Source organism: Petaurus breviceps, unplaced genomic scaffold (assembly GCF_028583685.1).
Source record: "Petaurus breviceps papuanus isolate PSGF00001 unplaced genomic scaffold, PetGlider_PUasm1.0 90865, whole genome shotgun sequence".
In the NCBI taxonomy this organism is placed as follows: domain Eukaryota; kingdom Metazoa; phylum Chordata; class Mammalia; order Diprotodontia; family Petauridae; genus Petaurus; species Petaurus breviceps.
The window spans coordinates 11,359,426-11,382,196 of record NW_027187367.1 but is presented as its reverse complement, the minus strand read 5'-3'; the positions used below and the strand labels follow the sequence as shown (position 1 = coordinate 11,382,196).

General features: G+C 37.7%; 1 protein-coding gene across 11 annotated transcripts in view; it reads left to right on the top strand.

The window, feature by feature from the left end:
- STK38 (serine/threonine kinase 38) overlaps positions 1–22,486 on the top strand; it is a 38,265-nt gene extending 15,779 nt beyond the window's left edge. For all 11 annotated transcript variants that reach the window (XM_069073563.1, XM_069073571.1, XM_069073569.1 and 8 more), the window contains 10 exons: positions 267–350; positions 4,567–4,690; positions 7,282–7,436; positions 9,691–9,793; positions 12,014–12,075; positions 15,706–15,823; positions 16,968–17,091; positions 17,599–17,694; positions 19,179–19,273; positions 20,388–22,486. In XM_069073563.1, the coding sequence (XP_068929664.1) occupies positions 267–350; positions 4,567–4,690; positions 7,282–7,436; positions 9,691–9,793; positions 12,014–12,075; positions 15,706–15,823; positions 16,968–17,091; positions 17,599–17,694; positions 19,179–19,273; positions 20,388–20,518 (1,092 nt within the window). In that variant the 3' untranslated portion in view covers positions 20,519–22,486. The remainder of the gene's footprint in view (positions 1–266; positions 351–4,566; positions 4,691–7,281; positions 7,437–9,690; positions 9,794–12,013; positions 12,076–15,705; positions 15,824–16,967; positions 17,092–17,598; positions 17,695–19,178; positions 19,274–20,387) is intronic.
- The last annotated feature ends 285 nt before the right edge of the window (positions 22,487–22,771 follow it).

Sequence of the window (22,771 nt, the reverse complement as noted above, 5' to 3'; positions counted from 1 at the left end):
ACAGTGCCATGCCAAGTCTGGGGGAAGGTTGTTACTGGCTGGGGTTAGGGAGAAGGGGTATCAGGGAATATTTCAAGAAGTGTAGCTTTTTTTCTACTTTAAGTGATTGGGAAGAATTTTAAATAAATATAGCAGTTCTGCTCTGCTGATCTAAGACAAATATTTTCTCTTTAAATATTAGAGTTACTTCATATAATATTTTTTTTAAATTGGCTTTGTGGTTTGTTGGGACTTTCTGACTTTGTGTTTCCTTTACAATTTTTTAGGTGAGGCTTGTTCAGAAGAAAGATACAGGCCACGTGTATGCAATGAAAATACTTCGCAAAGCAGATATGCTTGAAAAAGAGCAGGTAAGAGGAAATTGCAGCTGTTATTATTCTGGTTATGTGAGTATCTATTGTTAGGAGCTTCTCAGCTTGATTGCAAAGTCAAATGCATTTTTCCTCTGACGTTTGTATTACAAAGTGTATAATTTTTAATGAATGGATATTCCTATGTACAGATTTTTAAAGGAAATAGTTCTTAGGATCTATTGTTTAGTATTTTAAAAGTTAAAGTATAAGTACCAGTTATTTTGGTGTAGTTTGTTAATTAATCATGAGGTATTATCACTTGTCATTTGAAACTAAAAATTGAGTATGGGACCTGGTTTGGGAGACGAGTAGCAGCAAGAAGCATATTGTTCCCCAGCTACTGAATGTTTGAACTTGTTCACTTGTAGTTTTTTAAATAAAAGCAGAGTTAAGATTTGGGATTTTGAGTCAATCCATCCCATTTTAATTTCTTTGGTATACACAAACAAAGGTTAGAGCTTAAGTTTGTCAGTGGAGTTGAAAAGTATAACAAATTTGAACACATGCTGGAGTAACCATGTTAATCTTTCTTTCATGATTGAATTCTTTATATCCAAAATCAAACTCCATTTTGAAAACTGAGCTATAAAAAGTGCAAACTCTGTAACTGAGAACAAACTATTGGGATTTGAAGTGGAGGGCAGTTTAAAAAAAAGACAAATTTGAATGAGAACTTATCTTAATTAAATTAAACCTTCAAGTTTTTGGTTGTTGAGTATGTCATAGGAAGAAATTGACCATCTGAGGTTAGACTTCACTAACTCATGAGGTCCATCTGCATGCTGGAAGATCATATGGCAGAGTCAGGCAAGGAGATGACTGATGATCATAGCTTCATGGAAGGGCTCTTGGAGACGGGACAGGGACTCTTCCTCACTTAGTCTTTTGTGGTTCCAGAAAAGATGTGTGTCCTTTAAGGAGGGTGAAGGATTCAATCCAACTTGCTCTTAAAATTTTGTTAAATTCTAAGTTATTGAGGATTTTCTAGAAATGTAATCTTTCCCTCTCATTTCCATTAGCTTTTAACTCCCTAAAATGTCTTTTGAGGATTCCAGATATGCCAGCAGTAATTTTCAAGCTCTGCCAACATAGAGCTTGATTCAAAATGCACAAAACTCATGCCTATGGACTATATTTGAATTAGTGTATAACTTACTACTTGTGTAGTGTGAGTATCCAATACCTGATAAGAGAGATGTAAAATAAAAGAAAACAGTAAAGACCAAATAATGACTGGAATGATAAAATTGGCACAACGCTCATAGATGCAATTAAAATACTCTGGGGGATTTATGTAACTATTTTTTTATTGCCCATAATTGAAAAAAAATATCCTACTAAATTAATGAATTAAATTTTCACTTCTTAACCTCTGAGAGTTTTCACATTGATTATTAGATGAAAGTATATTTGTATTTCACAAGTTATGTATTAGTTTCACATTCACATTTCCTCTCAGGGACATAGTTTCATGTAGTAACAACTTTTTACAAATCAGAAGGCGTGAGTTCAAAAAATAACTTTAAAAATAAATATGTAAAGAAGCCCATCTCATTCATTTCTTGTTGTAAATCATGATATAGCTAGTATAGTTAAATGTGCCTTTGCCCAGATGTTTATTTTCTTTGGGTACAATAATTCAGTTCAGTATAATGAGTGTTTATCAAGTATCTGCTAAATGTAAAGACTGAAAATTTAGAGTATGTGATGGAGAGTAATGTATATGGTAGGTTCATTACAGTCCTCATATTTCACATTTATAGAACTCTTTTCTGTTTCCCAAATGCTCCCCTTATAACATGAGGTTGGCAAGGCAAGTGATATTAGTTCCATTTTACAGATAAGGAAGCCAGGGGAGATCAGTGTCATTCATAGCCATAGCTCTAGTGAGTAATACCTGGCATTTGAAAGCAGGTATTACACCTGCAGGTACAGTGTTCTCTTTCCATTGCACTGTACTGACCCCTTTTCCTCTTAATGTTCTCATACTGGTTAATGAAAATACCTATTAGAATTAGAAGAGATACATTTGTGCCTCCTTGGCTCCAGTTGTTTAGAATGCTGTGCTGATAGGGCCCAGATCAAGACTTTCCTATCTGCCTGACCTAGGTATCATTGCTGTTTTCTGGGCCACAGACTTTACCACTCACCTTGGTCAGTTATCTTGTAGGTGCTTTAATGTTAGAGACTCGGGATTTTTTAGAGCTAGAAGGGACATCCAATTCCTTTAGTTTCTGACTAAACCAGCATCTAATTGGATTAGTAGAAAGCCTTCTCTTCTGCTGGAAAAACCATTGGAATATGGCAGTGGGTCAGTAGAACCATCTCTGCATACAAAAGATAACATTTTAAATTTACCTGTAAGGTAACTATGAAGAAAACTGAACATTTTATTTCCTGCTTCTCCATTTACAATAATGGTTTTGACCTACAGAGACTTGTTTGTTAGAGGCATGAGTAGTACTTTATGTAAGGGGATAGTAAATCTAGTTTTTGTTCAGCTGGTAAGAGTAGATGTGTCCTCTGTAGTTTAGAGTTATCCTGTTGTATTGCTAACTAGAAAGCTAGCTAGGCAACGTGTCAATACAATTTCTATGTGTTTTCTTTTTCATTTTAAGAGGAAGAGCTATATGTGGTAAGACACCAGTATATTGCAGGTACATAAAAACCCTATAGCTTTACCTCTTTTTATGTTGTATTCAGAGACTGACCTCTTGTTCTCCATTTCATTCATATCCCACCTTCACCTCCTGAGGTCCTGACTACTGCTTTAGCCACAAAGCAAGGATGAGAAGGTAGTAGTGATGACTTTCCTGCCCTCTCTTAATTAACAGGATTTCTGTGATTGCCAGTTGGTGTTTCAGATGTAGAAATGGCTAGGAATTGCAGTATTTCCCAGAAGGCATTTAGGGAACCAGAGAGAGGGGACAAAAGCTCTCAGCACTCTTTCTATCCTGCTTCACAGCAGTAAGTAGGACCCTCAAAGATACGAAAGAAAGTATCCAATACCTCTGGTGATAGAGTGACCTTCAGTCAAGAAAAGATGTGATTGCTTTCACATCATATTCTAAAAAATGACGCTGTAATGGGATTCTTCGAGGTCTGTAGATCTCTCAAGCCTTAAGATAGTATAGACGTCAAGTGGACATGGAATAGAAGTTGGGAAGGGAAGAAATCCAGTCCCTCCTGGTGGTGCCCTTTCCTTCTTCATTCTCCCTCTCTTTCCTAGTCAAGGAGTAGGTATTTCACATTTCTGAAAATTTTGAAATGTTGGGAAGAAAAAAAAGCTAAAAATGAAAATGTATGTACTTTACATGTTTAAGAAAACTGTTAGTTTGGGAGCAGAGAAATATATGTTCAGTTTGCTCATAAGTTAGCAAGTTTGATATATTTAAAAGTGTAAAGGGCAAGGGCAAAAGAAAAATTCAGAAAATAAGCAGTTTTTCCATGGTCCATCCTTCCCTGTCCCTGTTTTGAATCTTTCCACATTTTTACTATAATCTTCTAAAGTTCCCTGTCCTGAACATCACATATCTATCAGGAAAGATGTTTTAAAACTTAAGCTGTTAGAGATAGTGTCTTGAGATGAAAAGACTAATATCCTGAGCTGGAATATAGAGAATTCTGCTGTCTCTGGGCCTGGCTCAGATCTTTCACTTCAATTCGGTCAGCATTTGTTGAGTCCCTACTATATATTTAGAATAAAACTAGTCAAGCACTAGTTCTTGAAGACTCACAAGAGGGTTGACGCACAATCATATTTTTAAGGAGGGAGTTTCTCATTTCATTTCTTTATGTTGCGATGGGAGTTATCCAGAGAGTCTCAATTTCTGTCTCATTCCCATTGCTAAGGATTATTTTGGGGGAAATCTGTGGAAAAGGATAGTGGCAATCACTGGACAATTCTAACTATGAAAAGTCCTTGTTGGAGAGGTGGGTTCCTTTGTGAATTGTGATTTGCTTAAAAACCACCTGTGTGGCTGTTTTTTTTCTCTCCTTTTCATCAATCGAGAGCCCTCATCACTGAGGACCTTCAAGCCGGTGTCTCAGTGTTTCCAATTGGGGGTTGGGAGGTTTGACTGCTTTCAGCAGTCCATTCTCTCTTGCATCATTTCACAACTGAATCTTCAAACGGTGCTTGAATTGTTTGAACAAAAATGCGTCTAATAAAGCAGAGCAAGGCTTGTCATTAATCAAATGCATATACCTCCAGGTTGGCCACATTCGTGCGGAGCGTGACATTCTAGTGGAGGCAGACAGTTTGTGGGTTGTGAAAATGTTCTATAGTTTTCAGGATAAGCTAAACCTCTACCTAATCATGGAGTTCCTGCCTGGAGGTAATTACTTGATGATGAAAAGGTCATTTTTCCTTTTTGTTCTGTGGCTGTTTTCTCTCTCACCAATTAACCCTCCTTCCTACTTCTCATTGTGCTCACTAAAGGTACTCTCTGTATCTTTTTTTAGGTTTATAGAGGAGGACACTAACCTGTCCAGTTGGGTTGAGTTGCTACCTATAACCTTAGTGCCATAAAAGTCACTTTCTCATCCATTCCCATGATTTCAGATGGACATTCCATTTTTTTTTTACTTAGGTGTATACTGGGGGGCCCTTTCTGTATGCTTTTCAATGAGAATCATTTTATGTCCCCAAGTGACAGTGCCAATGCTACACAATTATTTGACATAACACCTTTAAAAAAAAACTAATGACTATTAAATATTTCATTATTCAAACTGACAGCCAGAAGTTTTTACATTTCATAAACACCAAGCTTTACCGTATTCAGCATGTGCATCTTCTAGACAAATCAGAAGCAAACCTCAGTGATTGGAGGCCGATAACATCTGTTCTCATGCATATGAGTTACTCCCCAGTGGTAAGATGAGTTTTGAACAGGTTTTGGTGGGGAAAAGAAAAAAACATTTTTGTTTCCTAGAGCAAAATAATAAAAGAAATAATTGATAATAATAATTTTTACATAAGCTTCCCATCTTATGTCCTAAACAATGTTATTGTCTGTCATTTAGTAACAGCCTATGAAAATTAAGAAAGTGGATTGGCACCTAGTAAGGTAGAGACATTCTTAAAATTGAATTTGAGTGCTCAGGTCTTTGAAGAGGTCCAGCTTGATTATTGGCACTCAACGTTAGGTTCTTGCTTTTAACTCTTCTCCACTTGTCCACAGTTCTGCTCTTTCCACCCCCTTCAGTCTCATGCCCTCAGTTCCCCTATGCTCTTCCTGCTCCCCCTGCCATGGCTATCTTCACATTCTTTGGACTCTGCATTTGGCATTGTCTAAGTGGGCTGGGCTATATGTACTGAGCCCCTGGTTTGAGTGTGACTAGCCTCACTCCTTGGTGATGCCAAGTATACCCAGATGTGTTTGAGAGAATGTCACCTACCAAATGGGCGGCTACAGTGTTGACTAGGGGTGGGGGGGATCATATTTTTCAAGATCTGGTCAGAAAAAAAAAGGAAAGACTTGAATCACTTAATAATCGTTTTTAATTTGCTTTGCTCCAAAAAAAAGCTTTCCCTTCTTTCTAAATTATGGGTGAGATAAAATGTAGAAAACAGCATTATAGTGAATTCAAATCCAAGGTTTTTTTCACCCTCTTGATTATTGCTTCCTTTGTTATAATCACATATAAATTCTGTACTGTATATTTCATCTCTTACTCTTAGCTTTAAATGTACTTTCTGTGCATATTTTTCTTATTTTTGCTTTGTTCTAATTCCTGATTTGGGAGCAGAGTTTTCTTTTTGCCCTTTTGTCTGTTAAAAGAAAGAAATAACAAAACTTTGACTTCACAGAAACTTAAAGGAAGTTAACTTTTGACTGGTAAAAATTTTTATATTGTTTTCAAAATATTGTAGACAGTATAACATTATATACCTTTAAGTGGCTTTTTATGAAACTGAAAAATAAATGAATCTGACAATTGTTAAGTGTGTGCTTATGGAACCGATTTTTTTTTAAGATCCCAATATGCAGTTATTCTCATCCATTTTTAATTTTGTCAACTAACATTTATGTGAGTGCCAACTTTGTGTTTTTTGTTTGGTGTCCCAATTCAGCATTGTGAACAAAAATGACAGAGTATCCTCAAAAATGAAAAATGTTGATGTATTTGCCTAATAGCTCTTTAATAGCACACATGTGTACTTTGTGGAAGTGCTGTTTAATGCTAAATGTGTATGTGTGTGTTTAAATAAACAGAAATAGAATTGTGGCCATTAGAGAATACCAAAAATAAAGCAAAGTAGATATTCTACTCTGCACCTTCATTCAAAAAACCCCAAACAAGACGCCTCACAATAAACATGACACACATTTAACATCTCTTAACATCTCATTAAAGTCATAAGAAATTCCTTTGATACTCTAAAACAGAATTCTAGCCCTATGAACAAAATTAGTCAACTTGATTGCAAAAGCTATTTTGCATTTTGGGGTGGTTTCTTTTTTTTTCCTTTAAATCTTTTAAGCTACTTACCATTTCCACCCTAAGCTGGGAGTACAAATCAATTTTGGAACACAGAAAAGTACTCCTTATTCTAGCTGTGTGACTTTAGAGCAGAATAGCATACTGTTCACATTCACACAGCATTTTATGGTTAATCCAGCATGTTGCCTACATTCTGCAATTTGATCCCCACAACAATCCTCTGAGGTGGGGAGGGCTTCATTGTTCCCATTTTGGAGATGAGGAAACTGATGTTCAAAGAGATGAGTGCCTTGCTCAAACTCAGAGCGAGTGTGAAGCTAAGTCAGCACTTGACCCCTGAATTCCTGGCCCCACGTCTGGGGTGCCTTTCGTTATACCACCCTCCACTAGAAGTAGCAGGAGTAAAAGTCAGATGACGAGGACTTAATAATTTTTTGTTGTTTTTTTCTGTGTGTGGTTGCTTTGTGTCTTTTTCTAGGTGACATGATGACCTTATTGATGAAAAAGGATACTCTAACTGAAGAGGAGACTCAGTTCTATATAGCTGAAACGGTGTTAGCAATTGACTCGATTCATCAACTTGGATTTATCCATAGAGACATCAAACCAGATAACCTCCTTTTGGATAGCAAGGTATCAAAAAATAATGTCAATTAGCAGTGCTTTAACACCAGGTCTACTGGTAGTAATTAAGATAAGGGAACTTGAAGATAGCTTGCTAAATAACTCTTGCCACTCTTAAAAGGATACATTAGTATACTTTATATAGGTTGAAGGACATAGTTTGAATATGGTTTTAAAGGATAAATTTCTAATTTTGGCAAATTAATTTATGAGAGGTCCAAAAGATGATGTCATGTTGTATTGATTAGGTATTATTAGCTCTTTAATAACATCTCACTTTTTCATAACCACAGTCAAGATAGGAAATAGATCTGAAAGCCCTCTGGGCTTCCAGAATAGATGTCACAAAGACTCCCAACTCATAGCAAAGCCTTTGGACACTTGCTCACACCCTGTTTGGTCTTAAGCTGTGTACAATTCTAATAGGCTTGGTTCTCTGTCTCCAAAACCCACAGCAGTTCTGAAGAAGCAAATGCAAAAGGAGAAGGACTGCCACATATATAGACACACAGATAACAGTGAAAAGTGCCCACAAAAAACCTGCCAGAAAGAGAAACTATAAAAAGAAACCCCAAAACTCACATAGAGCATTCTGGGGCCATTTAGTGTAGGGACAAACGTCAGCAGCTCCTGAGGGTATGACTGAATTACATTTTGGTGAAATAATTTAATATTCCTAATAATGACCAAGAGTCAGCAAGAAAAATTAAATTATGTTCTTTATGCTCTATTTAAGAAGCAGAAGTGAGGCTCATGATAAAATAGTTTTGGTTAAAATAACATTTTAGTTCTTATTAGGCTAAAGAAAGCTAAAGCTTTCCAGCTACCTGGAAAATTTGGCTATCAAAAATAACTCATTTTCTAAAGGAAAATGTCTAAAAGACATCCAAGATTTTATTGTTATAGTATTGACCATGTCCTGACACATTGAAAAATTTAGAGAATAGGCTAAAAATATTATACCTGTTCTCTTGACATAGATTCATAATTAGGTTATCTGAAAAGCATAATTTTGTTATATGGGAAAATTGTGTTTGGTGTTTTTTTTAATCGATCTTAGAGTTCTGCAGTTAACAGAAATTACATTTAATTGTTTGAAAGCAACATTCTGAGAAAAATAGGGTTTTTTGACACTGTGAAAACATTGCCTGTGGTATTCTATTCCTAGCTCTGCCTTTAACTGACTGGATGATTTTGGGCAAGTCATTTTACTTTTCTGGGGCTCAGTTGCCCAAGTTTCCTTCATCTGTTAAATGATCTCTGAGGTCCATTCCAGCTCTGACATTCTTCGATTCTGTGAAATCTATTTTTAACTGAATGAATATTTTATGAGTTTTTACCTGGCCTTTCCTTTGGCCCACTTTAAAACCAGGCTGCCGTGCTGTTGGACCCAAGGTACTCTAGAGCTAGACTGTTTTCTAGAGCAGATAGGTTTAAAAGCAAGACAACTGGGTGTAAAATAATGGAGAGATTAGATGGGGGAAAGAAAGACATCAGGTGCAGCTCTTGGTACACAGTGGCTTGGACATCAACAGGAAGTCTAGACTTTTAATGCTTACTACAGAATTCAAGTTGTAGGGTCAAATAATATAATAAATCTGGACTATGGTAAGGTTCTGAATTCCAACATTTAATTTACATGTTTAACTTGTTATGAAAATATAATCTTTCATGCTGAATTTTACATATACTCACAACTATAGACTTTCCTGCAGTTCAAAGTTTGGAAATGATGCTCTGAAGGAACTGATTTAGAGGTCTCTGTGCATGGCCTTTAAAAGAGCTACTCTGCTGCTTTTGGAAACACTTATCTTCATCCCAGAGAACTGAGAAGTGCCTAGTTCCTACTACTTTGACATTTATAAATTGGATTCTTTTCTCTCACTTGTAGAACAAACTGATTTACCAGTCTTAAGAAAGAAAAAAAGAAACAAAGATGCTAGATCAAAAACTTGTCCTGAAATGACCTATTTTATCTGTTACTACCTTACCACATTCAAACACTCCAAGCTATTTTTTTGTGAAAACAGTTCTGTGGGTTTGATAGCTTGCCCCAGATGATCATTGCTCCTCAATTAACCAGACAAACTTTTCTGGCTCTGTGCCCTGGGAAGTTAGTATTAGACCACCTTGAAGAAGATAAAGAATTTTAAAAATCACCACACATTCACTTTAGAGAAGTTATGGGCATCACGGGTGTAGGTCATTTTCTGTTGCTTGTTGTTATTTCTGGTCTTCATTTGCCTTGTTGCTTTCTCCCTAGGGCCATGTGAAGCTTTCTGACTTCGGCCTCTGCACAGGACTAAAGAAAGCTCATAGGACAGAATTTTATAGGAACTTAAATCACAGTCTCCCCAGTGACTTCAGTAAGTTTCTAAAACCTCTGTTTTAGAAGAGCTCTTTCATGGTAGTTAAAATAAAATGGATAAGTTGAGAAAATCAGATTTTTTATCTTGGTGTAGATGTACTTATGATGGAGAAGCATTTTTTCCTCAGGTTTAGCTTTCAGAATTATGCTGCTCCAGCTTCAGACACTTAACACTTACTAGCTGTGTGACTTTGGGCAAGTCACTTAACCCCAATTGCCCTGCCTTCCCCCTTTCAAAAAACAAAAAAGAATTATGCTGCTCTTTAGATCCTGGAAATCAGTTTGATGTAGGTGGCCAATGAGACAGCTGAGTGTGGAGTCATAAACTGCCATCTTAGATACTCTCAGTCTGACTTTGGCCAAGTAACTCAGTGTCCTTAGGCCTCAGCGTCTTCATCTGCAAAATGAGGAGGTTGAGCTAGGTGACCTTTGGTCCTTTCCGGCCTTAGCTTCATAATCTATGAACGTGCAAGACAGGTGGATCCTTGAGAATTGTCTTTGCCTTTCCAATATTCAGATTACTGGTGATGATCATGGGCAAAAACAAGAGGACTATAGGGAAAATCAGGTGACTGACTTCTGCCATGACCATACATTGTTTAGCCCAAGTAGTAGATGTTTTATCTTGACCAAGTCAAGTCACTAAAGCATTTATCAAGCGCACATATGAAGCAACAGTCCCTTCTTTCAGGGAGCTGAGAGGGTAATGGGGAGGCAGCATGCCAATAGCTATTATCAAAGTACTTTTTCCTGGAACATCATATAAGTACTTAAAATACAGACCTCTCATGTGAATGCATATGTTCCCTTCATACTTTACAATAAAACCTCACTAACTTAAATAATAAAGGAGGGCTGGTACAGTGATTTTGAATCATTTTTTTAAAATGTGGTTGTATTACTTTTAGATAAAATACAACAGTGAGTTATGAATAGGTACTAATAAGTAAAACGTAAAGTAATTTTTAAAATTTGTTTTTGCCACTTAAGTCTATTCCCACCCTTTATCATGATGTGGACATTACTTTGGGGTTCTCTCAGCCCCTGGCAGTAGAGTGCAGATGGTAGCAGATCTGAGCAGGCTCCCAGTGTACATCGGGTAATGGGCCAGGCAATGTGCTGAGTAAGCACTTTAGAATTATTCTCTTATTTGATCCTCATAACAACAACAATAATAGTTAACATTTATGTAGTGCTTACTGTGTGCCATGTGCTGTACTGTATAGTTATTTTCTCATTTAATCCTCACAACAACCCTAGGAGATAGGTACTGTGATTATTTCCATTTTACAGATGAGGAAATTGAGGCGAACATAGGTTAAGTGACTTTCCTAGGGTGATGTGGTTGGCACAGATAAAAATGCTTGGATAGATCTTAAATCGAAAAAAAGTTTTACCTCCTGCATCTGGAAGTTTTATTTGTTTTTCTTAATCTTCCTCCTGCCTGTCAGAATTTAGATAACTCATTCCCTGCCTTTATGAAACTTAGAGCCTAAATTTCCAAAGATATATTTGATTGTACTTTTAATTTCAGAACCTTTACTTTGAGTTTTTTTTTAACCAATTTAACTGAGGTTTTCCTTTCCTGTAAATGAAACCCTGAAAATTCTCAAAGGGGAAAATTTACTTAAAATCTTATGTTCATTTGGTGACTCTGCTACATACAGCCACCTGTGTAACTCAGATGGCCGGGTGGTTTAGTCCATATGAACTACCGTGCAATAATTAGTGCTTATGAAATCATGTACATTTAGGAACTTTGATGATATTAATATTAGATTATCTGTGGGCCTGTTACAAATAGTTTTTTTTTCATTTATCTATTTACTCATGTTCATCCCCTTGCCTGGGTCATAGAAGGCAAATTCAGGAAAAGGTTAGGTGATTTCCTGTCCAGGATATTATAGAAGGGATTTTTCTGGTTGGGGCTTGGACTAGGTGACTGCTAAAAAATTGGCCATAGCAAAAAGAGTTTATTTCTTTCCATACTCTGGCATTCTGTATATCTTGAATTATTGTAAATTCTGAACTAAAGAATTTACTTTTCAGAAAATCCTGATTTTGCAGCCTGCCACCAAAAAAAAAATGGGATTAGAATTTACCTACAGATGAGTCAAAATAGCAAAACCTTAGAGTGCCCCTTGAAGAATCTGAAAACTTAAGAGTGGGTCAAAGCTGTCTGAACCTTGATTCATGCTCATTTTCCTCCTACCTCTAGCTTTCCAGAACATGAATTCCAAAAGGAAAGCGGAAACCTGGAAAAGAAATAGACGCCAGCTAGTAAGTAATCTTTAGGACCTGTGATTTGATGAATACTGAACAAGCATTGGGAATTTCTTTACCTTAGTTGATGTTCAAAATGAAAAACATAAACAAGTTCAAGAAGGATTTTGATAATAAATTTATACTTGGTAGGTATTTGGAACTTTAGAGTTTGCAATTGTCTTCCCTCTCCGCAGCCCCAAATTTGCTGAGAAGTAGGAATCAGTATTCTCACTTTAATCATTATTATGGTGGAAGGGAACATTATTTACTTTTACAAAGCTTGAATTGCCTCCAAAATAAAAATGTTAGCCTAGTGGCTTAAAGCTAAATCTGGTCCTCAAAAGCAAAGTTTTATAAAGGCCACTTACACTTTAAGAAACTCAGTGTCTGCTTGGACAGGACTGAATTGAAATGCATTTCTAATTTCTCTGGATATTAAAGTATTTTGGGAGTGCTAAAGCTTGGTGTGGTACCTGTTCTTTTTCCAAGGAACTTCAGATCTTCTTTAAATAGCTAAACTTTTCTCACTGGCCAGAAATCTGTGATTCAGCTATGGATTTAAGGAGAATAAATGTCAGACAGAATCTGCTAAGAAGTTCCTTTATTTCTCACTCTACAGTGTGCTACTCAGTGCAGGCTGACTAAGTTTATTTTACATCTAACAGGATGAGGAAACCCCTCCTAAAATCTTTTCTTTAAAAAAAAGTTTTTTAACATCACCTTCATTTCCAAATATATGACTTTGTTTCCAAATATATGACTTACCAGACCCTCGTAACAAAAAATAAAAAAGAGAGAGAGGGAAGAAAACATAGTTGAAAAAAAATTAACTAGCACTTAACTTGAATCTGACTATGTTTTGTTCCACACCCAGTGGCTCCTACCCACTCTCACCATCCTTGCTGTCTCTGCTGAGAAGGAAAGGCATATTTCCTCATCAATTTTTGGGGGCCAAGCTTGGTTGTTATAATTACATGGCCTTAAGTTTCTGTTTTGTTTTTTTATGTTATTTTGGTTGTTGACTGTATTGTTTTCCTGGTTCTGCTTATTTCTCTTTGCATCAGTTCATATAAATCTTCCTATGTGTATATTCTTCAGCCATTGTTTCTTACAGCATTGTAATTAAAGGCCCCAATTTAACCTTATTCCACTGTGCTAATTTCTAAAATGTTTTCATTCCAAGTTTTGTGAAAGTAGGGACAATGTATTTTTTTCTATTTCCAGCCCCCAAGTAGAGACCTTTATACATAGTAAGCACTTGTTAAATGCTTGAATAATTAAGTACAAATACCTTAAATTAGCCTTTGAGATCCATGAATTACAACTCGGGAGTCACTTCTGACTTGCCCAGGAATGTTTGCAATTTCCTTGTTGCAGTATTAGACAGTACTTAATAGTTAAAAACCTTTTTACATGTGAACCGAATCCTTCATACTGTGATTTAGGGCTATTGTATTTTATTCCCTTCTGAATTGAAATAGAGAACAGGTGGCCAAGATCCTCATAATATGCTGTCCTAGAGGTGAAACCTTGCCAACCTGTTAGTCTTATCTCCAGGGCAAAGAACTGTGTCTTTTGACCTTTCATAATAAATCCTGTTAGGCTCCAAGCTAGGTGTGGGATTTAAACTAATGTATAACAAGAGCTAGTCTAGTGTTAACAATGTAACTTCTGCTCCACTATCATTTTCCCTAATTATCTTAAGCAGCTTTAGAGTGTATTGTGTGTGTATGTTGCCATAAATAGTAGGTTGCCATTGAAAAATTGAGCATCCAAGAGTGTCTTCTCAACCACTTGGAAGTAGGTGAATGGCCTTGCCTATATACTTTATGATACATATACTTTCGAGATATGAATGAAAATGAAAACTTTCCCAAGGTGACTCCAAAGGTCAAATAAACACATGTCCATTATTTTAAGTAAACTTATTTCTGTAAAATGTGTAGAAATGGTCAAGCAGAGAAACTTATGTGGATTATATAAACTAAAATCTTGATGTGAAATAACATGCAGGCTAGCATATAACATGGTTTCGATGACTATAACTGGGGTCAAACTAAGACCTATTATGAGTACCGAGAAAAAGAGGAGAGTAAAGTTCTGGAAATTGTGAGTGTCAGGGTGAAGCAGATCTATTTGTGATAAAATTTCCAAGCTTGTTCTGAGGAAGAAGGATTAGTCAAATGATTGAGGGGAAAGATTCAAAATTAGGAACGTGACCTAAAGAAAAGTGAACTCTGAAGTGGTGAGTACATGTAACTCCCAATACAGACATGTTGCTAACCAGCACTGTACCCCCATATTCTACCAGTCTAGCCACCATCTTAATGCCTCCTTTACCAAGACTGTTCAGTTTAGTCTGTTGAGGGATTTTTATTTTCTAAAGTAATACTCTAATTATATGATATAGGTCACTGGGAAACAGAATTTCATTTATTGCCAACTTTGTTGAAACTATCTCTGTTCTTTAGAGCAGAGGATACCTATCTCTAGCTTCTTTTATCTGCAGTTGGCATTGCAAATACCTCTTTTTCTTGGGGAGTGTGCAGTCTTTAAGTCTCAAACCTAAAACTTTAAGTGAACCCCCCAAACATTTTTTACCTTAATAGTCATATACATATATATATATATATATATATATATACATATATATATATATATATATATTTTTTTTTTTTTTAAGCAATTGGGGTTAAGTAACTTGCTCAAGGTTACACGGACAGTTATTTCTGGGTGTGGTGCTAAGTATCTGAGCCCAGATTTGATCCCAGGTCATCCCAACTCTGGGGCCAGTGCTCTTACTCACTGCACCACCTGGCTGCCCCAATAGTCATATATTTCTTGCTAATACTTTACTCTCTGGTGGCTTACTGGTACCACCCAATTGGGATTTAGAAAACATGCCTTTCGTATGGATATAACATTTTAAATACACTGTTTAGATTTGCTAAATACTGGAGGACCCTCAATCATATCTTTTTTTTTTTTTTTTTTGCTTTTTGGAGGGCAATTGGGGTTGTGACTTGCCCAAGGTCACACAGCTAGTTATTGTGTTAAGTGTCTGAGACCAGATTTGAACTCAAGTCTTCCTGACTCTAAGGCTGGTTCTCTATTCACTGTGCCACCTAGCAGCCCCCCTCAATCATATCTTAAAATGAAGCTTTCAGACATGAATGTTACTACCAAAGGCTAAACCTTTGGATTTCCTTAAATACAAGAAACTCATAATATTATAAGATCATAGATCTAAGGTGGGACCTCAAAGACCATCCAGTCCAATCTCATCATTTAGAGATATGGAAACTGAGATCCAGGGAAGTCAAGTGAGTTGCCCAAGCTCACACAGGTACCACTAAGTGTTAGAAGTGGGATTTGAGCCCAGGCCCTCCAACTCCAGAGCCACTATTCTTTCCACTCTCATCTTCATCAGGATTTCTTTGGGCTCAATAAATTATTAGGTTTTGGACATATTTAGAAATACTTTCATCTCAGTGACAAACCTGTATTGATGATATTAAAAAAATTCACTGTTTGGGCAAATCAAAAACTTGACATGAAGGCATATGGGGTCCTTTGTTTAGATTAGGATGATAATGGTTATGTTTACCCTCTGCATTTTCCCCTGACATTTGGTAAATTTTTCAGGCCTTCTCCACAGTGGGTACTCCAGATTACATTGCTCCTGAAGTGTTTATGCAGACTGGATACAATAAGCTCTGTGATTGGTGGTCTCTTGGGGTTATCATGTATGAAATGCTCATTGGTAAGTTACATACTATTTGAGGACCTGATTCTGTCTAACCAAAGAAGATCCCTCAGTGACCGTACAATCAGTTGGCTTTTGGGGAGATCTTAGGGGTCCCTTTTGCATATACCCCCTGTTTAGTCCCCACAAACAATATTTCCTTTGGTTCTAGTGGTAAAGATTCCTCCTACTAATTTCTCAAATTGAGACTTGAATCTGGGAGTAGTCACTTGTTCATAGGATATTAATATCTTATTGGTTGCTTTTGGACTAATTGTTATTTCTCAGTCTCTTTTTTTGTTCATTTCATCCTCCTATCTTTTTCGTCACTGAAATTTATAGAGCACTTGCTTTCTGTAGAGGAATATTTTAGATATTGTTCCACTTATCCCTTACCTTCATTCATCTTTGTATTCATTCACTTACTTCTTTTCATTACTAAAACCAGCATATGTGTATCCCTTCCTTACCAGTTTTGATTGTGTTTTGGGGGGGTGCATATCTGTGCAATTGTTTGGGTATAGACTGGGTATGTATGTGTGTGTACAAACACATATGTGTGCCTGGCTGAAGGTGGAGGTTTCCAGATGTGATCTTTTGAATGAGGGGTAGTATCTTTCTTTGAATGGGTAGGGATCTGGGCAAGGGTATATGTGTGTGAGGTGAAAGTGTGAAGGAGCAGTAGGTGGTGAATGAGAGCATGTTTATGTGCACGTCCTTGTGAGGAGTCTTCAAACTGAGAAATGAAGGTCATCTTAAACACTGGGCTTTCTTCCCAGACCTACTTAAGTCCTTTGGTTCTGTTTCCATGTAAGACCAAGGTGTTTTCTTAGTATTCTTTCATTTCTGCTCTAGTAGTTTTGGTTCCTCTGCCCTGGGCCAATTACTTCCCTCTTTCTTCTCTCGCCTGAAGCTTTTGGCTGGCATCTCCCTAGCAGCATCAGAGAGAGCACCAACAATCCTGGTTCAGGAGCTCTGAAAAAAATGAAATGGTAACTCGGATTTTCTAGCATCAGTGGGAATCCTCTGTGCCATGGCAAGATAAATTAAGTTTAGTTAGAGTTTGTGATTTTTAGCAGTTAAGAAAAGTAATCATAATTAGTCAGTTTGGAAATATCAAACTCTGTGGACGGGGATTCTCAGATTCTTTTTCTTATTCCAGGTTACCCTCCTTTCTGTTCTGAGACTCCTCAGGAAACTTATAAGAAGGTGATGAATTGGAAAGAAACACTGACTTTTCCTCCAGAAGTTCCAATTTCTGAGAAAGCCAAGGATCTTATTTTAAGGTACCTATTAGAGTGAACTCTGCAGAGTCTTTGGTGCTTAGGAATCAGATTTAACATTTAACCCTTTCTCTTTAAGAAGGAAATGAAAAAAAAAACATCTCTTTCTAATGATAAAAGCAGCTAGCAGATGGAAAGTTGTTTTGCAGGGCAGTTGGGGTTAAGTGACTTGCCCAAGGTCTCACGGCTAGTATGTGTTTAAGTGTCTGAGGCTGAATTTGAACTTAGATTCTCCTGACTCCAGGGCTGCGCTCTATTCACTGTGCCACCTAGCTGCCCCACCCAGCAACTCTCTTAATCAAGACTAGAAGTTGCAGAGCAAATGCTGATCTGCTTTGGTAGAGGGAGTTTATTCCCTGGGAGTTCTTTATACCAATTAAATCACAGGTTTGGTCTAGACTCTGGGTGTGGCTGTGCATACAGCCATACATATAAAAATACATGTATACATCTATACATATATATATATATATAGAAGAGAGATTGCATATGGGCCTTATTCTTTTCTAGATTCTGCTGTGAATGGGAACATAGGATTGGAGCACCTGGAGTTGAAGAAATTAAGAGTAATCCTTTTTTTGAAGGAGTTGACTGGGAACATATCAGGTGATACTATTGAAAACCAATTTATTCAGTGTGGCTTTTTAGAAAGTTTATTCTTATTTGGAAATTTTACCTGTATCATTGCCAAGTTAGGTAACATGGAGATATTTGAAAAATTCTGTATTTACATTCCTACAAAGACTGGAAGCCAACCTTTCCTGACATCTGTATCCTGTATGATTATGCTTAAGGGAGTAACTACCGACTTTGGTTTCCTAGACTAAAGGACCAGACTCAGAAAATATTTGTTCCTAGAGCTAAGCAGTCTTTATATTACCTTATACAGAGTGCTTAATGAATGTTAAACTTATTTAGAAATTGAATTTGAAAATTGAGATCTGCATTTAGGACTGATTAATACAGATGAAGCCAATGTTGGGCCTAGGGTATATTTGGGGAAAAGAAAGAAAAGGGAGTGGGAGAGAGAAAAGAAGGAATGAAGATATATGTGATTTGGGGTGGGAATAGAGTGTTCTCCACAGTGACTTGAAGTGTCCAGACCCTCAGTGGCTGTTCATCGTTGAACACACTCGGTGTTGAACAGGACATTGAGAAATCAGACTTGCTTCAGCTCCTTAGCACTGAGGAATCAGCCCTCTAGGCAGAGCCTTGACGATTCTGCTGCAGGCAGCTCTTGAGGATTCAGAGGCAGATGTACCAGATCCATGGTTTTTCATTTTCCTTCCCATAGCCACCTTTTTAGATTTCTCACATGTAGAAGGTGGACAAGAGGAGAGCTGAGGTTAAACAAATGCAGATTTGCCTATTATATCCTTTTCTAGCTGAGTTAATAAAAGGAACAGGAGATTGAAATGTCTAGTGTGGTTTTGATTTTCATTTACCTTTTCTTTCCTTGCCCTGTCCTATAACTATGAAAGATTAGGGATTATCTGCATGTTTGTTTTACTTAGATGGAGCCCATTCATTGCCCTGCCTTGATTAGCCTTCACGGGTCTAGTAGAAGAAGTGTATGCCACTTATCAGAATCTGCCTTTCTTGTGACCAGACTTTGGTGTTCTAATCCAAAGCATCAGATTGACAAGAAAATTGCTCTTACTTATACCTAAGCAACTCCTGTAGTGCCTTTATCAAAGGAATAAAGCTTAGTTTAATCAATATCCCACCCCCCCTTACAGTTATCCATTCCACATTGCCAGGGTTTCAGGCACAGCACCACCACGATCTGAAAAATCTGTATAAAAGTTTTTGGTCCTTCCTTTGTACCAGAAAAGAAATCTGAATTTTTCATTTTCTTTTATGGGGTGTTTAAAATACCTTATTGTAAAATTTGGGTTACGTATTTGGTTGTAGGCTCTGTGTCATATGCTGGCCTTCACAAGTCATCTGTGGCTTCCACAAAACTCTCCCAAAATTCTCATTTAATTTTTTACGCTGACCTGACATATCAAAACCTGATGGGGAAAGTAGTGATGTGGAAGGGATAACTGTACCAATTTATTAATTCTTGATGCATCTCTTCTTGGCAGGGAGAGGCCTGCTGCAATATCAATTGAGATAAGAAGCATTGATGACACTTCAAACTTTGATGAATTTCCTGAATCTGATATTCTTAAGCCAACAGGTAATAACACTCTTTACTTTCCATTTAGTTTATTTTTCCCAGCAGTTGCCATAGCTGTCTACCAATTTTGGAATAGTAATAACCAAACCATAAGGGTGCAGAGCATATGCATAAGTTAAAGCCCTCTTAATCCTTTCCAAGTATTATTTCCTTTGGCATCAATTTGCATCAGCCCCTAAGTGCAGTGATGCATTGAAGAATGTGGAATGGTGAAGGAGTGGTTTAGTCTAGAGGTATCAAGCATATATGACTGAACCTACTCCCAGGGCAACCAAACTAGATTAAAATGTAATTGGGAAATAGTTAATAAAATAAATTAAAATACAGTTGAACATAGATAATGTTAATATGTGGTTTTCTAAGTCATTATGCACCCACAGAGATCCTTATATACAGTTTAGTGGCTCCTATTTCTATTTGAGTTTGATACTATTGGCATAGTAGGAAAAATGCAGGACTGAAGCTAGAGCCTAGGGTTTGAAGACTGGCTGACCCTGCTTGTCTGCAAGATCTTGGGGCCTCCTTTTCCTTATCTGTAAAATAAACAGGTTAAAATAAATTATCTTGGGGAGGCTAGGTGCAGTGAGTAAAAGTGCCAGCATAGAGTCAGGAGCATCCGAGTTCGGTTCTGGCCTCAGACACTTAACACCCACACAAAAAAACTAGCCGTGTAAGCTTGGGCAAGTTACTTAACCCCAACTACCCTTCAAAAGGCAAAACAAACAAATAAATAAATTATCTCAAAGGTCCCTTCCAGCTCTAAATCCTATTATTTTTATGGCAGGAAGTAAATAAAACTGCTATATTCACACAGCTCAGTCGGCCCCTTTAAGGTCTGCCTTCAAGGCCTGCTTTGTTTGCTTAAAGACCTGATTAGAATGCCAGAAACTAAAGGAAAAGCTGCTGACTTTTATCTTTTATTGGGGCATTTTTAGAAGATTATTCTTAGGTACTAAAAATTTAAACGAGAACCAAATATGGTATCTTGAGGGACAGCCAGGTAAGTTTTCCCCTTTAGAAACTGAAGTAAGTTTTTGAGGATACAACAGTGTGCAGAATTGAATAGAGTATCCAGGCAGGGGACGTGTGAACCCCAATGTCTGTTTTGTTGCAGTGGCTACAAGTAACCACCCAGAGACGGACTACAAGAACAAAGACTGGGTCTTCATCAATTACACGTACAAACGTTTTGAGGGCCTGACTGCACGAGGAGCAATACCATCCTATATGAAAGGAGGAAAATAGTCAGCAGTGAAGTGGGATCATTTCAGGGAACATGGTTCTGTGCACAGCCCTGGGGCCGCCTTCTTTCACATTTGTGTATAAGGGCTATGAGCTTCCAAGAGGTTTTACAGAACCTGCCCTGTCCTGGTGAACAGTGAACCTTCTGAAATGTGATAGGTGGATTTTCTTCTTTTGTGGCATCTAAAGACTCCAAGCAAACATTTCTGCCGCATCAGCCATAGACAACTGTCCTGCTTCTTCAAAAGCAGGATGGGCCAGTTTCACACGTACTCAGAAGTTCTTTAGAAAGAAGAAAATTCTGTCATCTAACATGACTGAGCCTGTAGTTCATTCTTGTCCAGTCCCAACCAAATCCTGTGTCTTTGTGATGTGTCTTTGCCAGCCTTCCTGGTGGTCCTCCCATCATGGCTAAATAGCCCTACAGTTCCCAGGAAATCAAGCAATAATAGAAATGGAGGATGTAGTCTGGCTTCTCTGTCATGTGAAGTGATGGTAATATTTTCCCAGGCCTCATTAGATATCCCTCCCCAGTTGCCACCTTTTATGGTGTTCTCAGTTTTCTTCATGGCCTCCATTTGTGATGATGCACTTTACTTATGGTACTAGGAGAAAGACACACTTAGGCCTTGATTACTCACCCAGTCACCTGGCCCCTTTCCCCTGAACTAAAATACTCATACTCCATTTCTGAGTTGTTGATAGTGGCTCCCAGTTGGGTCCACTAGATGACCTGAAAAGCCATTATGCATTGCCAAGGAGTCCTGGATCATGTGGAAAAAAATAAGCCCCTACTTCCTCTTCACTGTTGTATGTGAAAACCTTCAGGCAGGCAGGCCAGCCACTGGCTCATCTCATCATGCTGCCAATAGGAACCCACTTTCCCTAAAGAAACCCAGCCCAGCTAGAAGACTACAGATTCACAAGAGCCATCCTGGGACTCAACAAGGGAATGGTGCATTAGCCACTGCTGTCTCTTGGCCGCCCTGCTCATGCTGACTCCGAGCCTTCTGCAGTCAGCCTATTGGAATGGTGCAGAGATACCTTCGTCCTTGTTTGTAGCTATGTCCTCCTCACTTCCTCTGTATCTCTCCTTTCCCAATTTTAGATAGCCTTTTCACTTTGGTACCATGATTGAAAATTGTTTTTCTTTTCAGATGCCTTTCTAGGAGACCCTTCCTCCCTCAAAAAGGGTCTCGTGGATTGGACGGAATGTGTTTAAAGGATCCTGGGTAATGTCTATAAGCACATTCCTCCATGTTTGCTCTGGGGTACTCTCCATGAGAGACCCTGAAATTAGCACAAAGTGCCTTCTCTTTCACAGCTGCCACCTCTAGGGGAACATTGCTTGGTCAGAAAAATGTGGAGGCTCCATGTTAATGCATTATTTTTTTTAAACTTTTGATAATTCTTAAAGCATTATTTTGCACCTGTTTGGTAAATTTGCCTGTGCAAGAGGGTCATGGCTGAGCTATAGCTGGGAGGCTCTTCTGTCCATCTTAAAGCTATTTAGATCAGTTTTTAAAGGAAAGTGTGTCAATATAGCCATTTTCAAAAAGGAATATCCCTGCTCTGTTTGGGGAGCAGGATAGAATAATGATAGCATATGAAACTGCTCCAGGTTTAATGTTTGAAAAGAAAAAAGCAAATTAGGAAAGTCTCAACTCCAGATGGAGAAAACATGTTTGGCACTAGGCTTCTTAGTCTCTCAGTAATAGCTTGTTTAGCAGAAAGGGATTCAAAGGGATTTTAACGTGTACATTTCTTGTCCTTTGTATTATAAAGTAGTCACTGTCATGTCTTGGATCCATCTTGTTTTGCCGACTGATAAATGAAGAGAAGAATACAGGTTGTGCATCCTGTGTGCTGGAGAGCAGGGGGTAGGGAGATTGTGATTTGTTTAGGGAAAAGACATTCACACTTTAACCATTAAAAACTTCTGAATAAACTGTGTGGTAATTGTAGTGTGAATCTGTGTTGTGTATTTTTAAGCAAGTTTGGCCTACTAGCCAAGGAAGGTGTGGGACATTGATGCTTCCTTTAACTTCTTGCCCCTACACCATCACAGTATGGGTATCCATTCATTCATTCCCACTCATTCAAGTAACAATTTTTGTGAACCTCTTATGTCCTTAATGGTTGCTAGGTGGTGCAGTGGATAGAATACTGGGGCTAGAATCGAGAAGACTCATCTTTCTGAGTTTAAATCTGGCCTCAGTTGTGTGACCCTGGGCAGGTCACTTCACCCCTTTTGCC